A 27,730-nucleotide genomic window follows, 5' to 3' on the forward strand; every position below is an offset into this window, starting at 1 on the left:
CTGAGAATTGGGTTTCATTGTGCTGTGTTCATTATTACACAGCGTTTTACCCACAATTACTTCCTGTGCAGGTTCCTGTTTGTTGCTGTGCTCTGAGAACCCACCTAGGTACAGGAGGCCTTGAGAGAAGTGAAGGGAAGCTGGAGCTGCTGCCTCCTCCCTGGACGAGGCCTTCACTGGGGGCACAGGGGTAGACCTAGGACCTCATGACGTCACAGCTACAACCAGCCTCAGCTGTTGGGAGTCAGGCCAAAGGGCTGAAAGGAGCCGGTAAAGGAGCCGGTTTGTAGAAATTCCACTTCTGGGCATTTATCCAAGAGAAGTGGGTGCCTATGTTCACATTAGACTCACACAAGGATGTTCATAATGGAGTTTTCCAAAGTAGTCCCAAACTGAAAACATCCCAAATGGCCATTGACATTGACCAGATAAGCAAATTGTTGGTGTATTCATGCAGAGCAACGACAATAACAAATGATGGAATGCTGACATAATAAAACACGGACAAATCTTACAGACATTGTGTAGAGTGAAAAAAAATCCAGAATTTCCCATTTATAGGAAATTCAAGAGGAGGCAAGACTAATGTATGATCTCAGCCTTAAAAAGGAAGGAAATTCTGATTTCCAGCATGGGTCAGTCTTGAGAACATTATGCTAAGTGTCGTAGGCCAGTGCTATGGACTGAATTCATCTATTGAAGGCCTAATACTCAATGTGTTGGTGGGTGGAGGTGGAGCCTGTGAGAGACAATTAGGTGTAGATGAGGTCATGAGGATAGAGCCCCCATTCTGGGATTAATGCCCTTATAAAAAGAAGAGACGTGAGATCTCTCTCTCTCTGCATGCAGGCACCAAGGAAAGGCCACGTGGGGACGTGACCAGGAAGAGAGCTCTCGCCAAGAATCTCATTATGCTGGCATCCTCATCTTGGATTTCTGGCCTCCAGTGCCATGAGAAATAAATGTCGGTTAAGCCATTCAGTTGGTGGTAAGTTATAGCAGCCTGAACTAAGACCACCAGGCACACACAGATAAATACTGTATGATTCAACCTATGTGAGTTGTTGAGAGTATTCAAAATCAGAGACAGAAAGCTGAAAACTGGTTGCCAGGGGCCGGGGCAGGGGGGAGTGGGGTGTTGTTTAAGGGGTACAGAGTTTCAGCTTTGCAAGATCAAAGAAGTTCTGGAGATGGGTTGCACAACAACGTGAACGTACTTAACACCACTGCACACTTAGAGATGGTTAATCAAAACCACAACAAGATGCCACCTCACGCCTGTTAGAATGGCTACCATCAAAAAGACAAGAGATAACAAATATTGGTAAGGATGTGCAGAAAGGGCACCCTTGTGCACTGTTGGTGGGCGTGTAAACTGGCGCCGTTATTTTGAAAAACAGTGTGGAGGGTTCTCAAAAAATTAAAAATAGAGGGGCGCCTGGGTGGCTCAGTTGGTTAAGCCACTGCCTTCGGCTCAGGTCATGATCCTGGAGTTCCGGGATCGAGTCCCGCATCGGGCTCCCTGCTCGGCAGGGAGTCTGCTTCTCCCTCTGACCCTCCTCCCTCTCATGCTCTCTGTCTTTCATTTTCTCTCTCTCAAATAAATAAATAAAATCTTAAATAAAATAAAATAAAATAAAATATCAGTATTACTCAAAGTAATACTAGGTAGCTCAGTCAGTTAAGCGACTGCCTTCGGCTCAGGTCATGATCCTGGAGTCCCAGGATCGAGTCCCGCATCGGGCTCCCTGCTCGGCAGGGAGTCTGCTTCTCCCTCTGACCCTCCTCCCTCTCATGCTCTCTGTCTCTCATTCTCTCTCTCGCAAATAAATAAATAAAATCTTAAATAAAATAAAATAAAATAAAATAAAATATCAGTATTACTCAAAGTAATACTAGGTAGCTCAGTCAGTTAAGCGACTGCCTTCGGCTCAGGTCATGATCCTGGAGTCCCAGGATCGAGTCCCGCATGGGGCTCCCTGCTCGGCAGGGAGTCTGCTTCTCCCTCTGACCCTCCTCCCTCTCATGCTCTCTGTCTTTCATTTTCTCTCTCTCAAATAAATAAATAAAATCTTAAATAAAATAAAATAAAATAAAATAAAATAAAATATCAGTATTACTCAAAGTAATACTAGGTAGCTCAATCAGTTAAGCGACTGCCTTCGGCTCAGGTCATGATCCTGGAGTCCCAGGATCGAGTCCCGCATGGGGCTCCCTGCTCGGCAGGGAGTCTGCTTCTCCCTCTGACCCTCCCCCCTCTCATGTGCTCTCTCTCTCTCTCTCTCATTCCCTCTCTCAAACAAATAAAATCTTTAAAAAAAAAAATTAAAAATAGAACCACCATATGATCCAAAAATTCCTTCTGAATATATATCTGCAGGAAACTAAATCACTGTCTCAAGGAGATAGCTGCATCCCCATGTTCATTGCAGCATTATCTATGATAGCCAGGACATGGAAACAAGCTAAGTGTCCATCAATGGCTGGATATGGATGAATGGATAAAACATAAAGTATGCGCGTGTGTGCACACGCACACGCACACACACACCCGGAATATTATTCACCCATAAAAAAAGAAGGAAATCCTGTCCTTTGTGGCAGCTTGGATGGAGCTCGAGGGCATTATGCTAAATGAAATAAGTCAAATGGAGAAAGACAAATGCTAATATGATCTCACTTATATGTGGAATCTTAAAAAAAAAAAGAACTCATGGAAACAGAGAACAGATTGATGGTTGTCAGAAGCAGGGGATGAGGGTAGATGAAATGAGGGTAGGTGGTCAAAAGGTACAAAATTCTAATTAAAAGGTAAATAAATTCTGGGGATGTAATATACATCATGGTGACTATAGTTAACAGTACTATATTGTATATTTGAAAGTTGCTAAGAGAGTAGATCTTAAAAAGTTCTCATCACAAGGAAAAAAATTTGCAGCTATGTGAGGTGAGTGATGTTAACTTACTGTGGTAATCATTTTGCAATATATATTAAGTAATTATGTTGTGCACCTTAACTAGTAACTATTTTATGCCAATTATATCTCAATAAAACTGGGGAGATGCTAAAAATGGTAAATTTATATTCCATATATTAAACCACAATTTTAAGAAGTTCTTAAAAGAAATAAACCTAATTTATGATGATAGAGATCAGACAGTGGGTTCTTCTGGAGGTAATAATCTCCTGAGAAAGAGCACAAGAGAGTTTTCCTGGGAGCTAGAACTTTTCTGCATTTTGACCTGGTAGAGGTTACATAGACATAGGCCTATGTAAAAACATATTCTGCTGTAGGCTTAAAATTAATGTACCTTGTTGTATATATGCTATACTGCAATAAAAAGCCTTTTTTTTAAAGGTATCTTTTCTTGGGGCGCCTGGGTGGCTCAGTCGTTAAGTGTCTGCCTTCGGCTCAGATCATGATCCCAGGGTCCTGGGATCAAGCCCTGCATCAGGCTCCTTGCTCCGCGGGAAGCCTGCTTCTCCCTCTCCTGCTCCCCCTGCTTGTGTTCCCTCTCTCGCTGTGTCTCTCTCGGTCAACGAAATAGTGGAGTTCATTGGGGGTGAGGTGATGGCAGTGGGAAGCACTGGTAACTTGGCTTTGGGGAAATTAAAGAATTGGGAGGAGAGTGGGCAGTGAATGCCAAGTGTCTGGCTGCATAAGAATCCGAAGAAATAAGTCAGGCAAAAAAAAAAAAAAAAATTCCAATGCCCTGGGGCGCCTGCGTAGCACAATTGGTTAAGCGTTGGACTCTTGGTTTCGACTCAGGTCATGATCTCAGGATCATGAGATCGAGCCCCACATGAGGCTCCATGCTCATCACGGAATCTGCCTAAGACGGTTCCTCTCTCTCCCTCTCCCCCTCCTCACCCTCTAAAATAAATCTTAAAAAAAAAAAATTCCAGGGGCACCTGGGTGGCTCAGTTGTTAAGCATCTGTCTTCGGCTCAGGTCATGATCCCAGGGTCCTGGGATCGAGCCCCGCATCGGGCTCCCTGCTCCGCGGGAAGCCTGCTTCTCCCTCTCCCACTCCCCCTGCTTGTGTTCCCTCTCTCGCTGTGTCTCTCTGTCAAATAAATAAAATCTTTAAAAAAAAAAAAGGTATCTTTTCTTGGGGTTCCAGGGTGGCTCAGTTGGTTAAGCGGCCAACTCTTGATTTGGGCTCAGGTCATGATCTCGGTGTCATGAGGTGGAACCTCAGATCGGGCTCCAAGCTCAGTGCAGTCTGCTCGTTACTCTCCCTCCTCCTCTGCTCCTCCCACCTCCCCTTGCCAGTGTGGATTCTCTCTCTCAAATAAATAAATAAATAAATAAATAAAGTCTTTTTTTAAAAAAAAGATTTTATTTTTCTAAAAGTTTTTATTCATTTATTTATTTTAGAGTTAGAGAGTGTGAGCAGGGAGAGGAGCAGAGGGAGAGGGTCAAGTAGACTCCCAAGCTGAGCACAGAGTGGACATGGGTATGGGGCTCGATCCCATGACCCATGAGATCATGACCTGAGCTAAAGCCAAGAATTGGATGCTTAACCGACTGAGCCACCCAGGCGCCCCATAAATAAATACAATCTTAAATAGACTTTTAAAAAAATTTTTATTTTTATTTATTTGACACAGAGAGAGAGCACAAGCACGGGGAGTGGCAGGCAGAGGGAGAGGAAGAAGCAGGCTCCCTGCTGAGCAGGGAGCCCGACGCGGGGCTTGATCCCAGGACCCTGGGATCATGACCTGAGCCAAAGGCAGACACTTAACAAACTGAGCCACCCAGGCACCCCTAAATAAATAAAATCTTAAAAAAAAAAAGGTATCTTTTCTGGTACAGTTTTCCTATGCAGAAGTGCCCATTCTTATGAGATACATTTCCCAGGGAGTCAAAGCCGTCAAAAAACGGCCATAGTGGTTAAAGCATGGGGTCTGGAGTTAGAAGACCTGGGTTCATGTCTTAGTGCCACCAGTTTGTAACATGAGCCTTGGAAGAGTTACATAACTCTTTGTAACTTAGTTTCATCTGTTTATAATATAGGAATCATGCAGTGGATACACCAGTGCATGTAAAGTGCTTAGCACAGGATCTGGTTCGATGTCAGTGTCCAAGCAATAATAGTTTTTGTTCCCATTTGCTTTTTTATTGTGCCAAAGTAGACAAAACTTAGAATGTACCATTTTAACCCCCATTTATAAGTGTACAGTTCAGTGGTGTTAAGTACATTCACACTGTTGTGCAACCATCCCCACCATCCATCTCTAGAACTTTTTCATCTCAAGATGAAATTCTGTATCCATTAATCCACTCACTTCCCCTCCCCCCTTTTTTGTGTGGTAAAATACATGTAAATAACATTTATCATCAGAACCATCTTTTTTTTTTTTTTTAAAGATTTTATTTATTTATTTGAGAGAGAGAGCACATGAGAGTGGGGAGGGTCAGGAGGGTCAGAGGGAGAAGCAGACTCCCTGCCGAGCAGGGAGCCCGACGCGGGACTCGATCCAGGGACTCCAGGATCATGACCTGAGCCGAAGGCAGTCGCTTAACCAACTGAGCCACCCAGGCGCCCCCATTGGAACCATCTTAAATGTGTAGTTCAGTGGTATAGAGTGCATTCATATGGTTGTGCAACCATCACTACCATCCATTTCCAGAACTCTTTCCACCTTGCAGAACTGAAGCTCTATATCCCATTAAACAATAACTCCTCATTCTTTCCAACCACCATTCTACTTTCTGTCTCTAGGATCTTGACTACTGTAGATACCTCATCATATGGTCTTTGTCTCTTCATAACTGGCTTGTTTTGTGTAGCAAAATGTCCTCAAAGTTCATGCATGTTGCAGCAATTTTCTTCCTTTTTAAGGATGCATAATATTCCATTGTATGTCTAGACCACATTTTGCTTACCCATTCATCTGTTGATGGACGCTCAGGTTGCTTCCATATTTTAGCCACCGGGAATGATGCTGCTCTGACATTTTTACAGCATAAAGTTGGATCACATTTTTTTTTTAATGTATTCCGCCAATCTCTGTTTTTTGATTGGAGAGTTCACATTTATTTTTGTATTTTTTAAAAGATTTATTTTTAAGTAATCTCTACACCCGACGTGGGGCTCGAATCTACAATCTCAAGATCAAGAGTCGCACATTCCATTGACCAAGCCAGGCCAGTGCCCCTGGAGAGTTTACATTTATAGTAATTACTGATAAGGAGGGACTTAACTTCTGTCATTTTGGTTTTTTGTTTTCTATATGCCTTATGACTTCTTTATTCCTCATTTCTTGCATTACTGTCTTCACTTGTAGTTTAGCTGATTTTTTTTTAGTGAAACATTTTAATTCCCTTCTCATTTTCTTTTGTGTATATTCTATAGCTATTTCCTTTGTGGCTACATGGGGATTACATTTAATACCCTGAAGTTAAAGCACTCTAATTTGAATTTGTACCAGCTTAACTTCAACACATACAGAACTGTGCTCCTATACAGTACTGTTTCCACCTCCTTAAACTATTGATGGCACAAAATGACATCATTATACATTGTGTGTCCAAAAATAAAAACCAGTAATGCTTTTTATGATTCATTAGTCTCTTAAATTATGTAAAAAACAAAATGTGAAGTTACAAACCAGAGTTACAATGATACTAGCTTTTAGGACTAATAATTCTTTTTTTTTTTTTTTAAAGATTTTATTTATTTATTTGACAGAGAGAAACACAGCGAGAGAGGGAACACAAGCAGGGGGAGTGGGAGAGGGAGAAGCAGGCTCCCCACTGAGCAGGGAGCCCAATGTGGGGCTCGATCCCAGGACCCTGGGATTATGACCTGAGCCGAAGGCAGACGCTTAACGACTGAGCCACCCAGGCGCCCCTAATAATTCTTTTTGTATACAAAATGTATTAGTCTTTTAAATCATGTACAAAACAAAAAACGGACTTACAAACCATTTGTATGATAACACTAGATTTTATAATTGCCTGTATATTCACTTTTACGGAGATCTTTAGTCCTTCCTATGGCTTTGAGTTGCTGTCTAGTGTCTACATGACTCCCTTCAGCATTTCTTGCAGCGCAAGTCTAGTGATGAAGATGTCCCCAAGTCGTTTTTTTGTTTTTACTTTTGTTTTTTGTTTTTTTTTTAATCTAGAAATGTCTTAATTTTTCCCTCACAGTTGGAAGGACAGTTTTGCCAATTTTAGGATTTTTGTTTGTTTTGTGTTGTGTTTTTCCTTTTATCACTTTGAATATATCATTTCACTGCCTTTGGCCTCGCAAGTTTCTTTTTTTTTTTTTTAAGATTTTTATTTATTTATTTGGGAGAGAGGGAGAGAGGGGGTGAGCAAAGAGAGAGAGCATAAGTGAGGGGGAGGGAGGCAGAGGGAGAAGCAGACTCCCCGCTGAGCAGGGAGCCTGACACGGGACTTGATCCCTGGACCCTGGGATCATGACCTGAGCTGAAGGCAGATGCTTAACCAACTGAGCCACCCGGGCGCCCCGGCCTCCAAAGTTTCTGATGAAAAATCTGATTGTAATCTTATTGAGGATTCCTTGTATGTGATGAGTCACTTCTCTCTTGCTGCTTTTAAGAATCTTTGTCTTTTTACAGTTTGGTTACATTCTGTCTCAGCGTGAGTCTCTGAATTTATCTCACTTAAAGTTATTTGAACTCCTTGAATGTCTACAGTCATGACTTTCATGAAACTTGGGAAGTTTTTGGTCATTATTTCTTCAAATAATCTTTCTGCCCTTTCTGTCTTGTTTCCCCTTTGGGGACTCCCACAATGAGTATGTTCATTTACTTAGGGCATTCCACAGGTCCCTTAGGCTCTGTTCACTTTTTCTCACTTTTTTTCTTTCTGTTCCTTGGTAATTTCAGTTGTCCTATCTTCAAGTTCACTGATTCTTTCATCTGTCTGCTCAGATCTGCCTTTGAATCCCTTTACTGAATTTTTAAATTACAATTATTGTACTCTTCAGTTCTAGAATTTCTTTTGGTTTCCTTTTAGGTTTCCATTTTGTTCATCCATTCTTTTTTTGACTTTCTCCAAGTCTTCCTGTAGGTCCTTGAGCATTTTTGAGATGGTTGTTTTGTTTTGTTTTGTTAAAGATTTTATTTATTTGACGGAGACATAGAGAGAGAGCACAAGTAGGCAGAGCGGCAGGCAGAGGGAGAGGGAGAAGCAGGCTCTCTGCTGAGAAAGGAGCCCGAAGTGGGGCTTGATCCCAGGACCCTGAGATCATGACTAAAGATCTGAGCCCATCTCAGATTATCTGACTGAGCCCATCATGAAGGTGGACGCTTAACCGACTAAGCCACCCAGGTGCCCCTGAGACAGTTGTTGTAAAATATTTGTTCAGTAGGTTCTCCATGTGGTCTTTCACTGAGATAGTTTCTGTTGATTTATTTTTTCCTTTGAATGGGCCATACTTTCCTGTTTCTTAATATATTTTTTTAAGATTTTATTTATTTATTTGACAGAGACCTAGCGAGAGAGGGAACACAAGCAGGGGAAGTGGGAGAGGGAGAAGCAGGCCTCCTGCGGAGCAGGGAGCCCACTGCGGGGCTTGAACCCAAGACCTTGGGATCATGATCTGAGCCAAAGGCAGACGCTTAATGACTGAGCCACCCAGGCACCCTATTATTATTATTTTTTAAAGATTTTATTTATTTATTTGACAGAGAGAGACAGCGAGAGAGGGAACGCAAGCAGGGCGAGTGGGAGAGGGAGAAGCAGGCTCCATGCTGAGCAAGGAGCCCAATATGGGGCTCAATCCCAGGACCCTGGGACCATGACCCAGGACGAAGGCAGATGCTTAGCGACTGAGCCACCCAGGCACCGCCAGGCACCCCTATTATTGTAGCAGTTCTAAAGTGACCTTGAGAATTGCTTCACTTTTTCAAATTTCTGTTTTCTCACATGTCAGATGGGAATTGTGACATTTTATCAATTCAATAAATATTTATTGAGCTCCTCCTGTGTGGCCCCCCAATTTTTGACACTCTTTCTAGTGAGACATAGGGTCTTTTTAATGAGACACTCTTTTTATTGGGCCATGAATATAGGCTCTGAGATTGCTTGACCACTAGCATAGGTCAGAAGTGACACTGTACCAGTTTCCAGAACTGTTATCTTCCACTTCTTACCTCCTGGAACACTCACTCTTGGAATTCAACCACCATGCTATGAGGAAGCTCAGGCTGCCATGGAGAGGCCCACATTCAAAGGAACCAAGCCCCCAGTTCAAAGCCCTGGGTGAGCTCCCAACTGATAGCTAGCACCAACTTATCAACCATGTGAGTGAGCATCTTGAAAGCAGACCCTTCAGCTTCCAGTCAGGCTATCACTGCTGATGCCACATAGAATAGAGATGAGCTTTTATTTATATTACCCAGTTTTAACAATTAATTTATTTAATGTTATTTAAACTCTGTTCTTTAGAATAGAACTGTCTAAAGAAATATAATGTGAGCCACATATATAATTTTGTATTTTCTAGTAGCCACATTAAAAAAGTAAAAAGAAAAAGGTGAAATTAATTTTAGAAATCTGCTTTAGCCTAATACATCTTAAAATGTCATAATTTCAACATGCAATGAAGATAAAAGTTGTTTATGAAGTATTTTACTTTTTTTTTTTTCCATTCTAAGTACTTGATATTTTGGGATGCATTTTATACTTACAGTCACATCTCAGTTCAGACTAGCTACATTCCAAATGCTTACTAGCCACGTGTGGCTAGTGACTACTATGTTGGAAAATGCAATCTTGGATTGAAAGATTTGGAAGGCAAACTACTACGTCTCCACCTCTATTTTACAGAGAAGGAAATCAAGACACAGAAGGAGGAAGTGACTTGTCCAGGGTCATGCACTGTCATGGGTTGAGTGGTGCCCCTCCACAAAAAAGATATGTCCGTGTCCTAATTCCTGGAACTTTTGAATGTTATCTTATTTGGAAAAAAGTTTCTTTGCAGATGTAATTAAGTTAAGGATTTTGAGATGAAGAGATCATCTCAGATTATTTGACTGAGCCCTAAATCCAATGAATAACCTGTGTCCTTGTAAGAGATACACAGAGGTGATTAGACAGAAGAGGGGAAGAGAGGCACAGAGAAGTTCATGTGAAGATGGGGGTAAAAAAGGGGGTGGTGCGGCCACACGCCAAGGAATGCCGTCAGCCACTGGAACTTGGAAGAGGCAAGGAAGGATTCTTCTCTGAAGCCTCCAGAGGGAGTGGGGCCCTGTAGACATCTTGATTTCAGCCTTTTGGCCTCCAGAATTGTGAAAGAATACACTTCCATTTTTTTTTTAGCCCACCTGGTTTGTTAAAATTCATTATGGTACCCACAGGAAACTAATATATACAACAAGGTTGATGCTTGGACTTAAGAGATCTTGGACTCCATTCCTGGCCAGAGGAACCTGCCTTTCCATTGCCTCTGAAATCTTTCGAGTGGCCAGCATTCATTCCTTTATTAGCAGAGTGGACCATGCGGGGCTGTGGTGACCTAGAGGGCCCATGACAAATCTGTAGGGACCTACTGTCCTTTATCTCCATGTGGCACCATGCTGTCTTGTCACCATCTCTTGCCTCATCCACTTCAATGATCTCAACTGCTTCTCTGGCTTCTACTCTATCCCCTCTTCAATCTATTTTCCACATAGTATCTGGAGTAATCTTAAAAACAACAATAGTAACAAAGAAAAAAAAGCAAGCAAGTCATCAGGCCACTTCTCTGCTCTCAACTGTCCAATAGCCTCCTGTTCACTGGAATGAAATCCAAACTCCTTAAAAGTATACAATGCCCTGCTACCTTTTTTTTTTTTTTACACTTTTATTTTTTTTTTTTAAGATTTTATTCATTTACTTGACAGAGAGGGACACAGCGAGAGAAGGAACACAAGCAGGGGGAGTGGGAGAGGGAGAAGCAGGCTTCCCGTGGAGCAGGGAGCCTGATGTGGGGCTCGATCCCAGGACCCTGGGATCATGACCTGAGCTGAAGGCAGCTGCTTAACGACTGAGCCACTCAGGCACCCCAACAATGCCCTGCTACCTTATTGACCATGTCTTGTACCCTCTGTCTTGCCTTTCTCCACTCCAGCCACAGAGGCCTCCTTGCTATTTCTCCAACATGCTGAGCACTCCTTCCCCAGGTCCTTTGCATTTGCTTGTTTTCTCGGTCTAGAACACTCTACCCTCAGACAGCCCCATGGCTCACCCTCTCACTTCATTCACGTCTTTCCTCAGATGTCCTCTTTTTTTTTTTTAAAGATTTTATTTATTTTTTGACAGAGAGAGACACAGCAAGAGAGGGAACACAAGCAAGGGGAGTGGGAGAGGGAGAAGCAGGCTTCCCGAGGAGCAGGGAGCCCGATGCGGGGCTCGATTCCAGGACCCTGGGACCATAACCTGAGCCAAAGGCAGACACTTAATGACTGAGCCACCCAGGTGCCCCTCCTCAGATGTCCTCTTATCAGAAAGGATTTCCCTGGCCGCTGTCACTTTTCATTCTTTTACTATGCTTTATTGTTCTTTATGGCATCAATCTCGACACCACCTTGTAAAGATTTATTAGTTTATTAGGTTATTGTCTGTCTTCCCCATTAGACTGTAAGTTCCATGAAGGCCAGGACTTCTGTTTTATTCAACAATGTTGTGGAATAGCACATAGCAGGTGCTCAATAAATTCATTGCTCAATGAATGAACAAATGCATGAGTGAGTGGAGGAAGGTAGGGTTATGCAACCATATCTTGTTTCTTAGAGAAGTCAGAATCTGGATGTTTAGGTGAAATTCTACCAAATACGAACAAAAAAAAATTTCCTTGGCCAACCAAAAAAAAAAAAAAATGCATCCAAGGGCCACCAGTTTGAGACCCCTGCTCTAGAGATCTGGGTGCAGTGGGAGCTGTGTTCCCTCATCCTCAAATGGTGCAGCCCCTGCAGGACTCCAGTGTTCCTTTGGGATCCACCAGCCCTTGCATCTCCAGGCTCTGGCCCCATGAGGTACTGTTTGTTGTTACAGAGCAAAGTCATCCAGATCACTTCGTTCAAAAGGCAGGATGTGGGCTGCAAGCCTCCAGCTCATCGGTTCAAAGGAAATCTACTTCAGCAGCAATGTCTCCTGGGATGTTTTCCCAAGCCTCCCTGGTTGGCGATGGGGCCTCTTAAAGGACTAATAATAGACAGGCACGTCCAGTTTCCAAAACATGTCAACCTTAAAAGTGAATGCTATTTTTTCCTCCTTACCTTTGAATTACTATGCAGCAGAGGGACATTCTATTATCACAGCCATGGCTCTCCACATGCAGCCTAATAATGACTTACCACTCAGTAGCTTCCAGGCGAAATCGTCATGGTGGAACCTGAGCTTCATTAGGCAGAAGTTCAGTGTTGCTGGTTCAGCTCCGCCCTGCTCTCCTTCACGCCTTTATCACCAAGATGCTTTGTAGTCAGGCTGGCCTAATTTCCATTCAACAACAGTGTGACTTTGGGTGTATGTCTTCATCACTCTGAGCCTCACCGTCCTTATCCATAATGAAAATTCTGGACTTACACAGGGTTGTTGTTGCAAGGACTGAGTAGGTCAGTGCAAGTACCTGTGACGCCTATCTAGCACTTGCTGTTTGGTATTACTGCACACCTACAGGACACAGTGAGCGGTAAGGGGCAATGTCCCTTAAGGGGCATTTCATTCACTCACTTATTCACACAATCACTTAACTCATTCAACCAATATTTCCTGAGCTCTGAGGAGTGTCAGGCATGGAGCTTGGCTCAGATGACACAATGGTGAGCGGTGCCTGCTCTCAGAACCTCGGTCTAGTGAAGGAGTTCATAGTCTAATGCAGTGCTGTGTTCCCAGAGGGTGAGGCATGGTGGGAGGGATGTTGAGACACAGTGCATAGACAGGGCACTAAATCACACTGTAGTATGTACTCATCTAGACAATTATCATTCTTTTGGTTACCTTTCCGTCCTTCAGATTCCATCCAGGAGAGCGTCCCAGTTGGATGTTAGTGTGTCTTTAGCATCTCTCCAATATTTGTTAATCTCTGTCTTTAACAAATAAAACAAGGCTTCAGATGCAGATGTTTTGGGCAGGTGGCAGCATCTGGAGAGATTTTACTACTATGGATATCTTTCGCTATTCAAACTCAGAAACCAGATAGACTTTTTTTTTTTTTTTTCAGATGGGGCACAAATATGACCAGCATTTGTGAAGATGGGCCCCCCATCAGCCCCATTTTACAGTTGAGGAAAGTGAGTTTCTTTGGGGAGGGGATGGACGGAAGGTGGGGAGTTCTCTTCTAAATGGTTGGGCAAGCAAAGCCAAGAATTGTCTTTGTGGTGGAGAGAGATATTTATATATCGATATATAAAATAAGGTTGCTCCTCCCCTACCTCTGCGGTACGTGTGTGCGTATGTGTGTGTAAGTGTGTGAAGCCACGGGCCTTTCCGAATGAGTGACAGCGGGAGCCCATCCCTCCAGGAGACGCGTGCAGAATGACCAATGGGATGGATGCGGGGTGGCTGGGTACCAGTCTCTGCAGAGGCCGGGTGGAATCCGTCGCGCCCACCCTTGCCACCCCCACCCCCGGTTCCTGTCGGTCGTTCCGCTCCGGATTTCCCCCGGGGCGCACCCAAGGTGCTTAATGCAACCCCGGGCCCAGGAGCGGGTAGGGGGCGAGGCTCAGGTCTGACGATCGCACGCTGCGGTCCCCGCGCCGCAGCGCTGCGGCTCCGAACACTTCGCTGGGAGGCCGGCAGCCTCGGGGTGCCAATATGTAAAGCAGCTGGCGGCGCTGGGCGGGGCCTGGGCGCGATGCAAATGAAGGAGGCGGAGCCTACCCGGGGCTCCGCCTCCCTCCCCCGCAGCTGGGGCCAGCGGTGCCAAGCGCAGCTGGACGAGCGGCGGCAGCTGGGCGAGTGACAGCCCAGCTCCGCGCGCCGCGGCGGCCAGAGCCGGCGCAGGGGAAGCGCCCGCGGCCCCGGGCGGCAGCAGCGGCCGCCTCCTCGCGCGCTTCCTGGGCCCGCAGCCCGCGGTCCCGCGGCCCCGGGGCCGGCACCTTTCGGCTCCCGCTCCCCGCGCGCAAGATGGCTGACCCGGCTGCGGGGCCGCCGCCGAGCGAGGGCGAGGAGAGCACCGTGCGCTTCGCCCGCAAAGGCGCCCTCCGGCAGAAGAACGTGCACGAGGTGAAGAACCACAAATTCACCGCCCGCTTCTTCAAGCAGCCCACCTTCTGCAGCCACTGCACCGACTTCATCTGGTGAGAGCGCGCCGGCGCAGGGCACCTTCCCGGGGCCCCGAGGGCAGCGCCGCGTGCGGGGCCCCCTCTCTGCGCCCCCGAGGTGGGGGACGAGCACCGCCCGGCCCCGCGTCCCCCGGCTCCCCGCTCCGGACGCCCGGGTGCACAGTCCTGCGGCTTCCCCCGCCCCGGCCCCAGACGGCCGGCCGCGGGGCGCCTCCTGCCCGCTCTTCCTCCCAGCCGCCTCGGGAGCGCCCCGGGGCCGCGGCGCGGGCGCCGGTTCTCCCCCTGCCGGGAGCATGGGGTGGATGTGTCCCTCCCCGGGAGGGCAGCGCCTCGAGTGCCCGCTCGCCTGGGGTTCCCCGTCTACCCGCCTCCTTCCGGGCTCGCGGCGCCCGCATCCCCTCCCCTGCTTTCCGGGGGCAGCGCCCTGGGTGTCCTCTCTATCTCCCCACGGGCATGGGGCATCCTTTCCTCCCCTTCCGTGTCTGCCGCCGTGGAGCCCTGGGTTATCTCTTATTGCGCTTCCCTGCGGGCCAGGATTCCCCTTTGCACTCCTCAGTTTTCCCCGCGCACCACTGCGGAGACTTTACTCCCCCAGCTCTCACCCGGTCCCCCTAGGCTTGGGGAGCCTTTTCTCTCTTCCCAGTGCCCCAGGGAACACCACCGCCGCAGGGTATCTCTCATCCTCCCTCTGGATGCGTCTTTATCTCTTCTCTTTCCCCAAAGGTACTCGGGTATCTCTGTGGGCAGATCTCCCGCCTGCCCCCCCCCCGCCCCCCGCGACGGAAACGCTCCTCCCCATCCCGCCACCTGGTGGTCGCAGCCTCCTTTCTTCTGCCTTCTGAGGGGAGGTGGGAGTTACCGCCGACCTCCCAGCTGCCCCTTCCCCCAAAGGCGGAAGACTCTTGGGCACCCGCCTGTGGCTAGGAGGTTGCACCTGGGGTAGAGGGGCCGGGGTAAGGGGCGGGGGGTGACGTGGGGGAACTATCTGGTGGCTGGGCCCCTAGGGCTGCCTGACATGTTTCTTTCTGCCTTTGCAGGGGTTTTGGGAAGCAAGGATTCCAGTGCCAAGGTAAGCTGTGGGGCTCTGGGAATGCCCTTTGTGGGAAGAGATGGTGAAAAGGACTTTCTAGAAGTGACTGAGTTAGGCAGAGAGTGAAGGAATCACATGTCAGAGTGACCTGCCAAGCTGGGACTGCACCACCGCAAAAGGGCCCTTTTAAGGGGTGTGTGTATATGGGGGCAGTGATGCTCCATCCAGGAAAGGTGGGGGGAGCCAGAGGCCCTACCTGCCAAGGAAGGGCATGCACCCTTTCTTCCTTCCCAGCAGCGGGAGTCAAATCCTGTCTCCTGAACCTATCCTGCTTGGCCAATCCTGCTTCTGGAGGAAGTGTCCCCAGGGGCCATTTTTGGGAGGACCCTTCCTCTCCCTAATTCCTTCTCACTTGCCCTTTCTCATCTCACAGAGTAAGGTTCTGCCTCCTCCCTTGCTTCAAAGAAGTCTCCACAGGTGGCTGCTGCGTCTGCATAAGGTGCATCCCCTAGAAAGGGGACTGTGCTTGCCCCCTGGGCCTCCTCCCTCTCTGCAAGAGGTCGTTCCAGATGGGGTGCCTCTCAGACACTGGTTCAAATTACCTTTTCTAGCTTCTGGCTGCATACAGGAAGGACTCCAAGTGATTGGCCTCCTGGGTCCTTGCACCTGGTTTGAGATCCTTGACCCCAGCCAGGGAGGCCCAACCTAGTGGTGACTTTTAATCATGTGTAGGGCGGCCTTAGCTGTCCCTGGTTGCGAATTCGCTTTCCAGGGTCAAATCACCTGTGGACTTGTTTAGCCCTTAGGCTGTCAAATATTTTTTGAATTTGATGTCAACGTTTCGAACTGGGAGATGTTACGCAGATACCAGAATTTCCAGCTTTTGGTCCTGGAGATTTGGTCCTACTTTCTTGTTGGAACAATCCTTTGGAGCTATTTTCATAGCCGGGACACGCATTCACCATTTCATCCCAGTCCTTCCCAACCGGGCCTGCTTCACCTGTGTCTGGCTCCTCTAGGCATTCGAATTTGCAACTTCTGTCCTGGAAAGTTTTTTTTTTTTTCTCCCCAATTTTTGGCCAGGTGTGGTTGAGTTTGGTGGGAAATGCCTCATTTCTGGGGTGTGTTGTAGGGGCACATTCACTGCTTCTGGGGAGCTGGGTCTGATCAGGAGAAGAAGGGTCAGAGATGTGACTTAGCTGGGTCTGTTTTGTTGTAGCATTCCACCCTCCAGGAGAAGTCGAATGATCCCTGGTGAGTGTGGGTGGCATTGTCAGGATGCTTGCTGTGTGGCATTGCCGTCTTCTGAGACTCGTGGGCTCCTGCCCTCAGCCTCCCTCACTTGAGGTCCAGGGAAGAGCTGGCCCATCCAGTGAACCTTGCAGACCTGTCCAGCCTCTCTCACCAACATGTGGAGCCCCAGTCTCACGCTTCCCAAATCCCTTTATTATTTTTTTTCAGCTTTATATAGTCTTGTTTTTATTTTATTATTATTTTAACCGAAGGCTCGTTACCATACAGTTACATTAGTTTCAGATCTGCCCAAATCCCTTTAAAGTGGCAACAGCTTAGACCCTGTTGCAAACAGATTGTTTCCTAGAACTTTGGCCCCCGAAGCACAATACCAATGGTGTCTTCATGCTGGAATGTGTAGATGATCTTTGAGGTTACCTTTCACTTTGATGAATCAGTTTCTGTCTCTGTTGCTTGCTGGGGTCAGGGGTGAGTTTTGAACTTTTTTTTTTTTTTAAGATTTTATTTATTTGACAGAGAGAGATGCAGCAAGAGAGGGAACACAAGCAGGGGGAGTGGGAGAGGGAGAGCAGGCTTCCCACCGAGCAGGGAGCCCGATGAGGGGCTCGATCCCAGGACCCCGGGACCATGACCTGAGCCGAAGGCAGACGCTTGACGACTGAGCCACCCAGGTGCCCTGAGTTTTGAACATTTTTGCTGCTGCTTTCCCCCCTGCTTGGCAGTTACTGTTGCCTGGGGAAGTCACTCTGGAATGTGTAGGTGATGGCAGGAGATCCTGTTTTTCAAAGGCTGGAAAGTGGTAGGCATTTTCTGGTGGAGTGAGAGTACAGCAGAATTAAAGTTTCTAATCAAGTATGGCAACTTTCGAGGTAGAAGGTACTTATTATTTTTTTTAACACCTTTCTTTTTCTCCTCTCCCTGAGAGGCAGTGTAGGGTAGCAGGCATCTGTACAAACCATCAGGTAGGTCACTGTGGGTTTGAATCCTGGCTTCGAGACTTCCCAGCCATCTTGTTTAGCTCAGATTCCTTGTCTATAAAATGGGCCCAATAAACAGTACCTACTTTAAAAAGTTGCTGAGTAGGGGTGCCTGGGTGGCTCAGTCGTCAAGCGTCTGCCTTCGGCTCAGGTCATGGTCCCAGGGTCCTGGGATCGAGCCCCACGTCGGGCTCCCTGCTCGGCGGGAAACCTGCTTCTCCCTCTCCCACTCCCCCTGCTTGTGTTCCCTCTCTTGCTGTCTCTCTGTCAAATAAATAAATAAAATCTTAAGGAAAAAATAAAAATAAGAAGTTGCTGATTAGGGGCGCCTGGGTGGCTCAGTTGGTTAAACGTTTGCCTCTTGGTTTAAGCTCAGGTCATGATCTCAGGGTCGTGAGATCGAGCCCTGATGTCAGGCTCCGTGCTGGGTATGGAGCCTGCTTAAGATTCTCTTCTCCCTCTATCCCTCACCTGCCATGTGCACACATACTCTCTCTCTCTTCCTCACTCCCTAAAATAAATAAATAAATCTTAAAAAAAAAAGTGCACCTGATTGAAATGGGATCCACATTTTACAGAGAATATGTAAGGTTTTATTCTCTCACCTAAGTCAGTGGTCCAGAGCCCAAGGTCCTATTTCCTTTCAGTGACACTTAGCTCATGGTCCAAGAAGGATGCTAGACTATCCAGTCATCACATCTTTATTTCAGCCAGAGGGAAGGAGGAAAGGGTAAAAGAAAGGCAAAGACCACATGCTCACTGTCATTTACGGAAGTTGCTGCAAGATATTTCTGCCTATACGCTATGAGCTAGAACTTAATCACCACGCCCACACCTTGCTACACAGGGGTGCATGGACACTAATGTTAATTTCAGGTAGCCATGTTCCTGACTACAAGTTAGGGTAGGGGGGTGTTCCATTTTGAAAGTAGAAGGGGAGGGGGCGCCTGGGTGGCAAAGTCTGTCGATCGTCAGACTCGGTTTCAGCTCAGGTCGTGATCTCACGGTCATGGGATTGAGCCCTGTGTTCGGCTTGTGCTCAGCGTAGAGTCTGCTTACGACTCTCTCCCTCTCCCTCTGCTCCTCCCCTCTGCGCTCTTGTGCACTCACTCTCAAATAAATCATTAAAAAAAAAAAAGTAGAAGGGGAGTGGGGATATAGTCCGCGCTATCCTTGGGGAGGAGGTATGTAGGATGATCCTAAGGCAGGGAACCCCTTGAGCCTCCATGCTCCATTGTGCTGTCATGGAAATTGGAGATGCTGGGATGGGTTGAGGGATGAAAGATGGAAAGTCCACCAGCCATGGGAAATCAGGGATTTCTGTGTGCTTAAGAATAGATTTCCTTGCTTTTGAGCTGCTAGAGGGCAGTGTTCTAGATTGATTGCCACATGATTTCTCCCCTTTTGTTACCACTCTATTTTCTATAAAACCACTCTCTGTGAGATAGTTTAAGAATGTCTCTGATGGGGCACCTGGGTGGCTCAGTTGGTTGAGTGTCTGCCTTCCGCTCAGGTCATGATCTCGGGGTCCTGGGATAGAGTCCTGCATTCAGCTCCATGCTCAGTGGGGAGTCTGCTTCTCCCTTTGTCTCCTTCCACCCCTGCTTGTGCTCTCTCTCAAATAAATAAAATCTGAAAAAAACAAAAAGAATGTCTCTGATGATAGGCACGGGGGTTGAGCGTCCCTATTATGAAACTGACTAAATTTTGGGTGAGAAGTGGGAACCCTCAGAGAAGCAAGGCAGTCTTTTCTCTATGGCATTCTTTAGAGGACCCTAGAACCTTCATTTGTGCGTTAATTGTAATGAAGACAAGCCTTTGGGTGGAATTAGACTCTTACCCCAAGAAGCTTTTGCAGTTTGGCAGAGAGAAGAACTTTTTCTTTTAAAGGAAGTCACTTTAGTAGGAACAGGGAGACAATAAAATCTAGAGATTCAGAATTCATAGCATGGGGTCAGGGTCAGATAGAACTGTGTTTGAATCTCTGCTCTGCCACCTACTTGCTCTGTAAGCTCGGGTAAGTCATCCACCTGTAGTGGCCTCAGTTTCCTGATCTGTAAAATGGGGACTAATAGTACCTACCTACCTCATAGGGTTATGGTGAGCACCAAAGTGCAAGAGAAATATCCACAGTAAGTATCCGTGACTGTAAGTGAGATGATCATTATTACTTGATTTGCGGTAGGAAACTGTGTCAAAGTGGGACAGAGTTCATTCTGGAAGTCACTGAATGACTACACTGCTTTCGTGTATTTAGGTAGGTTTTCCTCTCAGGTGTGTTTCTTCATAGACTTTGGGTAACACCAATGTGTGCACTGCTCAGCGTCTGGGCCCAGCCAGCCAGGCTTATTCAGATTGTCTTTTCTCACCCTTTCCTCGTGAGAAAGATCTCAACTTCTCAGGGATTCTCTAGAAAAACCCCAGCACACTAGTTTTCTGACTATGAAGACCTAGCAGGGATGATTATAATGAGTAAACCGTTCTTACCTTTCCTGTATAGATCACAAAACATGTTTTTTAACCTTTTAATAGAAGTTATTTTTTAATAACCCCCAAATATTGGGGCACCTAGGTGGCTCAGTCGGTTGGGCATCTGCCCTTCCGCTCGGGTCGTGATCCTGGAGTCCCAGGATCAAGCCCTGTGTTGGGCTCCCTGCTCAGCGGAGAGTTTGCTTCTCCCTCTCCCTCTGCTCCTCCCACCTCTGCTCATGCTCTCTCTCTCACTCACTCTCTCAAATAAATAAATAAAATCTTAAAACAACAACAACAACAAAAAATTCATCCCCAAAATGTTGCATGAATTCAACCATTTCTGTTTTCATCAACATCAACTCTATGGAATACGAGTTTATTTTAGTCTGTAGTCAACGCATAGAGATTAAAATGTGCTCTTTTTAAACACAACAATCAGGGGCACCTGGGTGGCTCAGTTTGTTAAGTGTCCAATTCTTGATTTCAACTCAGGTCATGATCTAGGGTTGGAAGATCAAGCCCTGCCTTGGGCTCTGTGCTGGGCATGGGGCCTGCTTAAGATTCTCTCTTTCTCCCTCTCTCCTCCCCCCACCACCCTCTCTCTCTCCCCTCTCTAAAAATAAAATAAAATAGAATAGAATAAAATAAAAATAAAAACAATAATCAAAGCTGAATCAAAGGTTAATTTTATTTTTGGCACAGTTTTCCCTGGCAACTTACAATATGATATCCTCTATTTCAGGTTGAACTTTCTCAGTAAAATCATAAAAGAGGGCTTTTTTTTTTTTTTTTTTTTTTTGGTACGATCACTAAGTCAGGCTGCAAACTCCTGCAGCTTGCTTCTATGATTCCATTTCCCTCCCTTCCCAGAAGCAGATCCCAGAGGCCTGTGAGTCAAACTCCACTCACCTCTTAGCTTTTTCTGAATGTGTCCTGAGGGTTCTATATGGATAAAAGGCAGAGGCTTTTTAACTTTGTATTTGATGGTTTGACTTTTTTATTTTTTCCACCTGAAGTGGGATTTCAGGCCCAAAGTCCCCAATGAAATAAAAATCTTTAGGTGAGTTAATGCCGGGTCTTAAAAAGGAGGGCTGATGTGTTGGAGAGGCAACAGTAAATTCATCTTGAACTGTAGAGTACTCAGGGCAAGCTGGAAACTTTGTCACTGGGCAACAGAAGGCCTTTCTAAGTAAATATGGAAAATACGACCTTTGGAAATGTAGTTGATAGGATACGTTCTTAGAAACTAATTTTGAAAAATGTGGTATTTCTGAATACTAGCGATACGGCCAGTGTATTGTCCAGAACCATATGCAGCATGTTTATGGTGTATTTGGGTCAAGAAAGGAAAAGATAACAGAGAAAGTAATTGACCAGAGGATGAACCAAAGGTTTGAAAATAATTTATACGTATTCTTGTTATTGGAGCCCCTAACTATTCTTTCTTTTTCTGCCTAGCTTTTTGTTTCTGCCTCTGTGCATGCTCACACACATGTGTGTAAATACACTTACAGGTAAATACATCAGTAGGTCACAGTTTTGAGAATACTCATCTCCTTTTGATGCTTTTCAGCTATAGATAGCTAAATTACCAGGTACAATTGAAAATCCATGCTCTGGTCTTTTGATTTTGCAGTCCAATGAATTTTTGGATGGGTAGAGGGATCAGCTGAAAAGTTCATCATCTCTGGCTGATGCATTCAAAAACTTGGTCTCTTATCGTTTTTGGCATTTGATCTAATATCATAGATTCTTTTTTTTTTTTAAGATTTTATTTATTTATTTTTGTGAGCGAGAGGGCATGAGCAGTGAGGGGTGGGTAGCTCAGAGGGAGAAGCAGACTGCCCGCTGAGCAGGGAGCCCGATGCGGGACTCGATCCCAGGACTCTGGGATCATGACCTGAGCTGAAGGCAGATGCTTAACCAATTGAGCCACCCAGGCACCCTAATATCGTAGATTCTTTGACTTGACTCATCCTATCTCTCTGTTGGAATTGTGTAATGTTATATAGATAGATTATTGGCCTTTTTATAGAGTATCCAAAATCCGCAGTGTTTATATATGGCATTTGGAGGTGTGATGGATACCTGAGAATCTAGTAGGAAATTTATATACTTGATACATGCCTTTATCCATCCATCCATCATTCCATATATCCATCCATCCTTCCAAAAAGTGTTCGCTCATTGAGTTCTGTGTGTCAGGAATTATTTTCAGTGGCGGGACTACAATGGGTGAATGGGATTGAGAAGATCCTAATGTCATGGAGCTTCCAGTGTAATGAGGAGAAAAGATATTCTACGAATCGTTGCCCCAATATTTAAGTTTACTTCCGTGAAGTGCTTTGCGAGAAATGTGCAGGGTGCTATGAGAATTTATAGGGGGATGTTAGCTTATGCGATGGTTGGGGTGGAGTCAGGCAATTCTTTGGTCTTGAGAATTAAAAACTGAAAACAAAAGGCAAAATAACTTCCCATCCTCTGAAGTAATTCGAGAAAGTCTGAGTTGCCAGGGAGTCAGAGCTGAAAACTCATCGTGAAGCTGCTCACATCCTGGTTAAAGATACACAGAAGTCTTATCTCTGTGATATGCCACAGAGAGGAGGAATCTTGTGCCACGGTCCCGAGTAAGATGAAGATTTGGTAGAATTAGATAGTTACTTTAAGATGGCTTTGCTCTCAGTAAGACAGAGAATTGCGTCTCTTAGCTAATCACTCAGAGAATGAGCTGGCTTTCTTTTTTGTGTGGGGGCTGCATTTTGAGGTGGTTCTTCTGTAGCAGAAAAATCAGACCATTTCAGAGGTTGGAGGAGCCAGTCTGAGCTGACGGGTTGAGAGTAAATAAAAAGACAGAGCAAAGCCTGTCAGTGAGTGGCCTCTGAGCCGAAAGTCAGTTTTTAGGGGCACAGGATTATTCGCATTGCTTCCCAGATACCTTCCTCACCCTCGGTCCAGGGCTGATGTTCTACTACTGTTCCTTTCTTTGGCTTAGGCAGTGTTTTCTCTCATTTGGGAGACAATTTGTAAGTAGTTTCACAGTAAGCCCTATTGAATCACATACAGAGAACAACGCTCTGTCATTTCTCTTCTGTCTTTCTGATTTCATCGAGGAGAAAGTCTCGGTGTTATGCTAACGTGTCTTTAACGCCTCTCTAACACAAATTCCGGTGCTTAGTAAATGTTCTTTACTTCTTAGTATGAAAGAACTACAGGAAATTATGAGAACATAAGGACATGTTAGTTTCTGCTTGTAAACCATCTCCTCCTCTGTTCTCCCTCTGGTCCTCATTTTGTACTGGCTATTCCTTCCTGTGAATAGAGAAGGAGAGTTCATTGTCTTTCCTGGAAATGGTTGGTGTTGGAAGAAAGCTTGATGGAGCAGAGGATTGAAAGACACCGTGATTGCAGGATCCAGCAGGGTTGGGAAGAGACGGGAGCTTTTGTTCAGGAGTGTCAATCTTTTAATATTTCTACTATTATTGTTGGCTGATACCTTTTCATTGTCCTTTGTCTTGCTTGTCTCTGTCTCCTAGATGTCTTCTTTTCCCTCAGCCCACACACAGTATGTTGCCCTACTGAGTCAGAAGGGAAACTCAGACCTGGACTAGGAGGGTTCAGATGCCCTCCTGTTGAGTCCTGGTATTTGCTAAGTAGATGGAGATTAACTTAGCTCAACAATAACCACATTCCTGGCTGGGGTGGGGGTGGGGTGGGGAGAATTCTAGACTCTTTCTTCTTTTATTTTGCCACTGCCCAGTGACCAGACTTTGGGTTTCTAGATTGGCAGTATAAATTGAATTGAGAGTACATGCTCAAAAATCAGACAGGCTTGATTTCAAATCCTGCTGTCTCCATGACTCTATGACCTTGGGCTGGTGAAACATGATCCTGCTTGATCCAACCATCTATCTATCCATCCATGTACCCACTGACCCACCAATCTATTCATCTATCCACTTAGCCATTTTTCTATCCATTATTCATCCATCCATCCATTCATTCACCCAACCATTCACCCATTCCCCCATCCACCTAGCCATCTGTCCATCTGTCCATTCATTCAATCATTCAACAAATATTGAGTTCCTCCCAGGTGTCAGGTACTGTTTTAGGCGCTGGAACTAGAGCAGTGAACCAGACAGAGGCCCTGCCCTCATGGAATTTCCATTCTAGTGGAAGGAGAACAGCAATTAACAAATACCTTAGAAGAAACACAACGTATAAAGTCAGGTTGCAAAATGGGCTTTGAAGAGAAATAAGACACTAGCCTTGCCTTTGAAGATCTTCCTCGTCTTTTGCGGGGAGACCAGCACATGGCCAGTGACTTCCGGCACATCAATGAGATGTGGGATGGCATCCTTACTCCTGGGAGGGGTGGAGAAGCTTCTACAGAGGAGGTGACATTTGGGAACAATCTTCCAGCAGGAGTAGGAGTTCCCAGATTGACAAGAGGCTGGGAGCTGGGGAGGGTGTTTCAGGCAGAGGACAGCTCAAGTTGAGACATGGAGAGAGAACATACAGGGAACAGGAAGGAGGGTGTGTGAGGGGGGCGGCGGCGGCGCTTGGAGCTAAACTTCATCTAGGAGGGCTTGGACCTTGTGAAGGCAGGACAGTGACTAGGAAGCGCTTGTTGTCATTGTTTTAAGGGCGGGATGTGTGAGGGTGAGTGAAGTGGCCAAATGTTCGAAAAAGAGGAGCGTGAAGTACATTTGCCATGACTCAGATCCTGGAATCCCAGGCTTGTCGGGTTGGAGGGCAGGTAGAAGAAACTGAAATGACCATTTAGAAGCAGTGGGGGGTGTCACCCGAGCACATACGGGCCACTGCTATTTTTCACCTTGTACAAGAGGCATTTGGATTTTCGTGTCAGTCATATTGTTGATTGTTCTATTTTGGGAGGTGGTTACTGGATGATTTTTACTGTTCTAACAATAGGGATATCTCTCTTCCCTGCATCCTGAGGCAGAGAGGGCCATGGAAATGATTTTTCCTCTGAAAGGAATCCTCCCACTTCCTCTGTCTGTCTCTGCTGCTGTCACTTATCCAGCACGTGTTAACTGAGCACATGCTGCCCGGGGTGGCAAAGAGTTTGTGCTTCGGAGACAGAAAGGCATTGGTTCAAATCTTGGCTTCTCGTTATGGAGCCTTGGGCATAGGACTTAAACTCTGAGCTTTTGTTTCTTTAGAGGTAAAAGGAAGTAATCGTATCTCGTTTAGAGGGCCCATGTCAAGTGTTTCTTTAGCACCTTGCCTGACATGCAGTGAGTCCTTGATAAATAACAGCTCTCCATTATTCCTCCGGCTGGGCACTGGCTTGTTCTGACCGATTTTATAATCCTGTTGGGGAGGCAAGGGCAATGCTCCTGAAACAAGGACTTGCTGCCAAGAATGAATGTGTTCACACATCGTGGGCAACTGCATTAGGTGCAACTTTAACAATGTGTCTGAGCCAGAAACTCTTAGCTGGGGTCAGAGCTGTGATAGGAACATGGGTGAGCAACAGTGTTTTCTGTGCAACAGTTTCCTGGCTTTCGATGCTTTCATTTGTGGGAAACCTCCAAAGCTGAATCGAGATCTGTGATTGTCCCATCTGCTGTCTTCATTTTGAAAATGTGTTGATGGCATTTCAACTTTAAATAGATTTCTGACCATTTCACTTTTTCAATTTTGAGTTCCCTTCATCCTCCAGATGGAATGTTTACGTGCTCTTTTGGGTTGCAGAAGAAGCTGCCAAATAATGTGGGTGAAGGTGGAGGGTGAAGTCTCCAGGACTGTCTCTTGCTTGTGATGGTGGGGCTGGTGATTTTTATGAGATAGTCCTGTTCTGAAGATGTTCCTTCCCTCCCTAAAGGTGGGGGTTATTATTTAGAATTTTGGCAATGGTGCAAATGAGAATTTTGATTGTTATCTGGACTTTTTTTTTTTTAATGTGTGTGGCAAAATTTATGGTTGGGAATATTGATAATTCTATCTGGGCCAAACAGTGCACTTAGGGAAGTAAGATTGGCATATAGAGTGGGGAGGGACTTCTTTGTACTTCAGTTAGTTATTATCTTTTGATGGTTGGCTTTTCTGTTCTTCCCAGGGTTAAGTCCAGAATCTTTTTTTTTTTTTTAAAGACTTATTTACTTATTTGAGAGAGAGAATGTGCAAGTGGGCAGAGGGAGAGGGAGAGAATCTTAAGCAGACTCCATGCTGAGCATGGAGTCCCAACGAGGGACCCTATCCCACGACCCTGAGATCATGACCTGAGCCAAAATCAAGAATTGGATGCTCAACTGACTAAGCAACCCAGGTGCCCCAAGTCCAGAATATTTTAGCATGAATTATAGGTCTTTGTCTGCCCTGGGTCCTGATGAACCTGGCTGGTACCTCCCTTTAACTCACTTTTCACTTTCTAGCTGAAGACCCAATTGGTCTTCCTCAATCACGATATACTCTTGCCCACCCCAGGGCTTTTGCGCATGCTCTGTCTTCAGCTTCAAATGCTCTTCCACTTCCTCTTCCCCAGCTTGCCTCCTACTTCTCCTTCAGAACTTAGCTCAATGTCACTTCTTCAGAGAAGCATTCCCTGATTTTCCAAATCAGGTTCCCCATTGTACAGAACCCCTTGTCAGTTTTACATTTTGTAATTATCAGTTTGAGTGTTTAGTCTTTGCCACCAGAGTGTCAGTTTCATCAGATTAGGGGCCACATCTGTCTCATTTCCTCTTGTTTCTGAGGTACCCATCTCCAAATCTGGCTTGTAGGCTGTGCTCAATAAATACTTATCAAATGAATGACTAGTTTAGGGGAGAAATGACTCTAAAGAGCAAGTCATTTGATTTGCGTTTTGGTGCTAGTTTTCTGTGGCTTGATCTATGATTTTTAGAAAGAGTATATCACTTTCTAGTTTACAGGCTGTGATCATTTTTGTTTGAACTCCCCCCTCCTCAAATTGCCCTTATTAGAGCCTGTTGGGAAGTGATTTTTCAGAAGTATGTGAATGCTACAGTCCTGATTTGGGGCACAGCCCCATGCTTTGTCCACGTTTCTCTGTGAAGATAAACAGTCCCTCCACTTGAGTCCCTGCCTTTGTTCATCATGGACCCTGGTAGACTGGAGTGAAAAGAATGTCCTTGCACATAATATATGCTGGAAGCCACCTCAGTTGCATATCAGCAGAATGGTGGATACACAATGGAATATCACACAGCAACAAACAAGAACAACCCACAGATACATACAACATAGATGACTCTCCCAAACATAATGTGAACAAAAAAAGCCAGACACAATACCTTCTGTATGATTCCATTCACTGGATGTTCAGGAGCAGGTGAAACTAATTATAGAGGTTAGGATGGTGATTATCCTGGGGGGAACTGGTGGGGACTGAGAAGCTTTTGGGATGCTGGCAATGTTCCATTTCTTGATCTGGGTGCTGGTTACTTGGATGTGTTCAGATTGTGACATTTCATTGAACTGTATACTTATGCCCACTTTTCTGTTACTGTATTTTATTATTTTTAAAAGATTTTATTTATTTATTTGAGAGAGAGAGAGAGATAGAGAAAGAGATCATGAGTGGGGGGGGCAGGGAGAGAGAAGCAGGCTCCCCGCTGAGCAGGGAGCCCAACTTGGGGCTCGATCCTAGGACCCTGGGATCATTACCTGAGCCGAAGGCAGATGCTTAACCGACTGAGCCACCCAGGTGCCCCTACTATACTTTAGTAGAACATTTAAAAAGCAAGTGTAAGTCACTGAGGCT

General features: G+C 45.7%; 1 protein-coding gene across 2 annotated transcripts in view; it reads left to right on the top strand.

Moving 5' to 3' along the window:
* Positions 1-13,924: 13,924 nt before the first annotated feature.
* Positions 13,925-27,730, top strand: part of PRKCB (protein kinase C beta) — a 326,799-nt gene continuing 312,993 nt past the window's right edge. The window contains exons 1-2 of one of the 2 annotated variants that reach the window (XM_045875171.3): positions 13,925-14,262; positions 15,285-15,316. In XM_045875171.3, the coding sequence (XP_045731127.1) occupies positions 14,090-14,262; positions 15,285-15,316 (205 nt within the window). In that variant the 5' untranslated portion in view covers positions 13,925-14,089. The remainder of the gene's footprint in view (positions 14,263-15,284; positions 15,317-27,730) is intronic. The other variant, XM_045875170.3, reaches the window with a different exon arrangement.

This window comes from Mirounga angustirostris, unplaced genomic scaffold (genome assembly GCF_029215605.1).
Source record: "Mirounga angustirostris isolate CCGP_5_RB_7025 unplaced genomic scaffold, mMirAng1.0.hap1 SCAF_5, whole genome shotgun sequence".
Lineage (NCBI taxonomy): Eukaryota > Metazoa > Chordata > Mammalia > Carnivora > Phocidae > Mirounga > Mirounga angustirostris.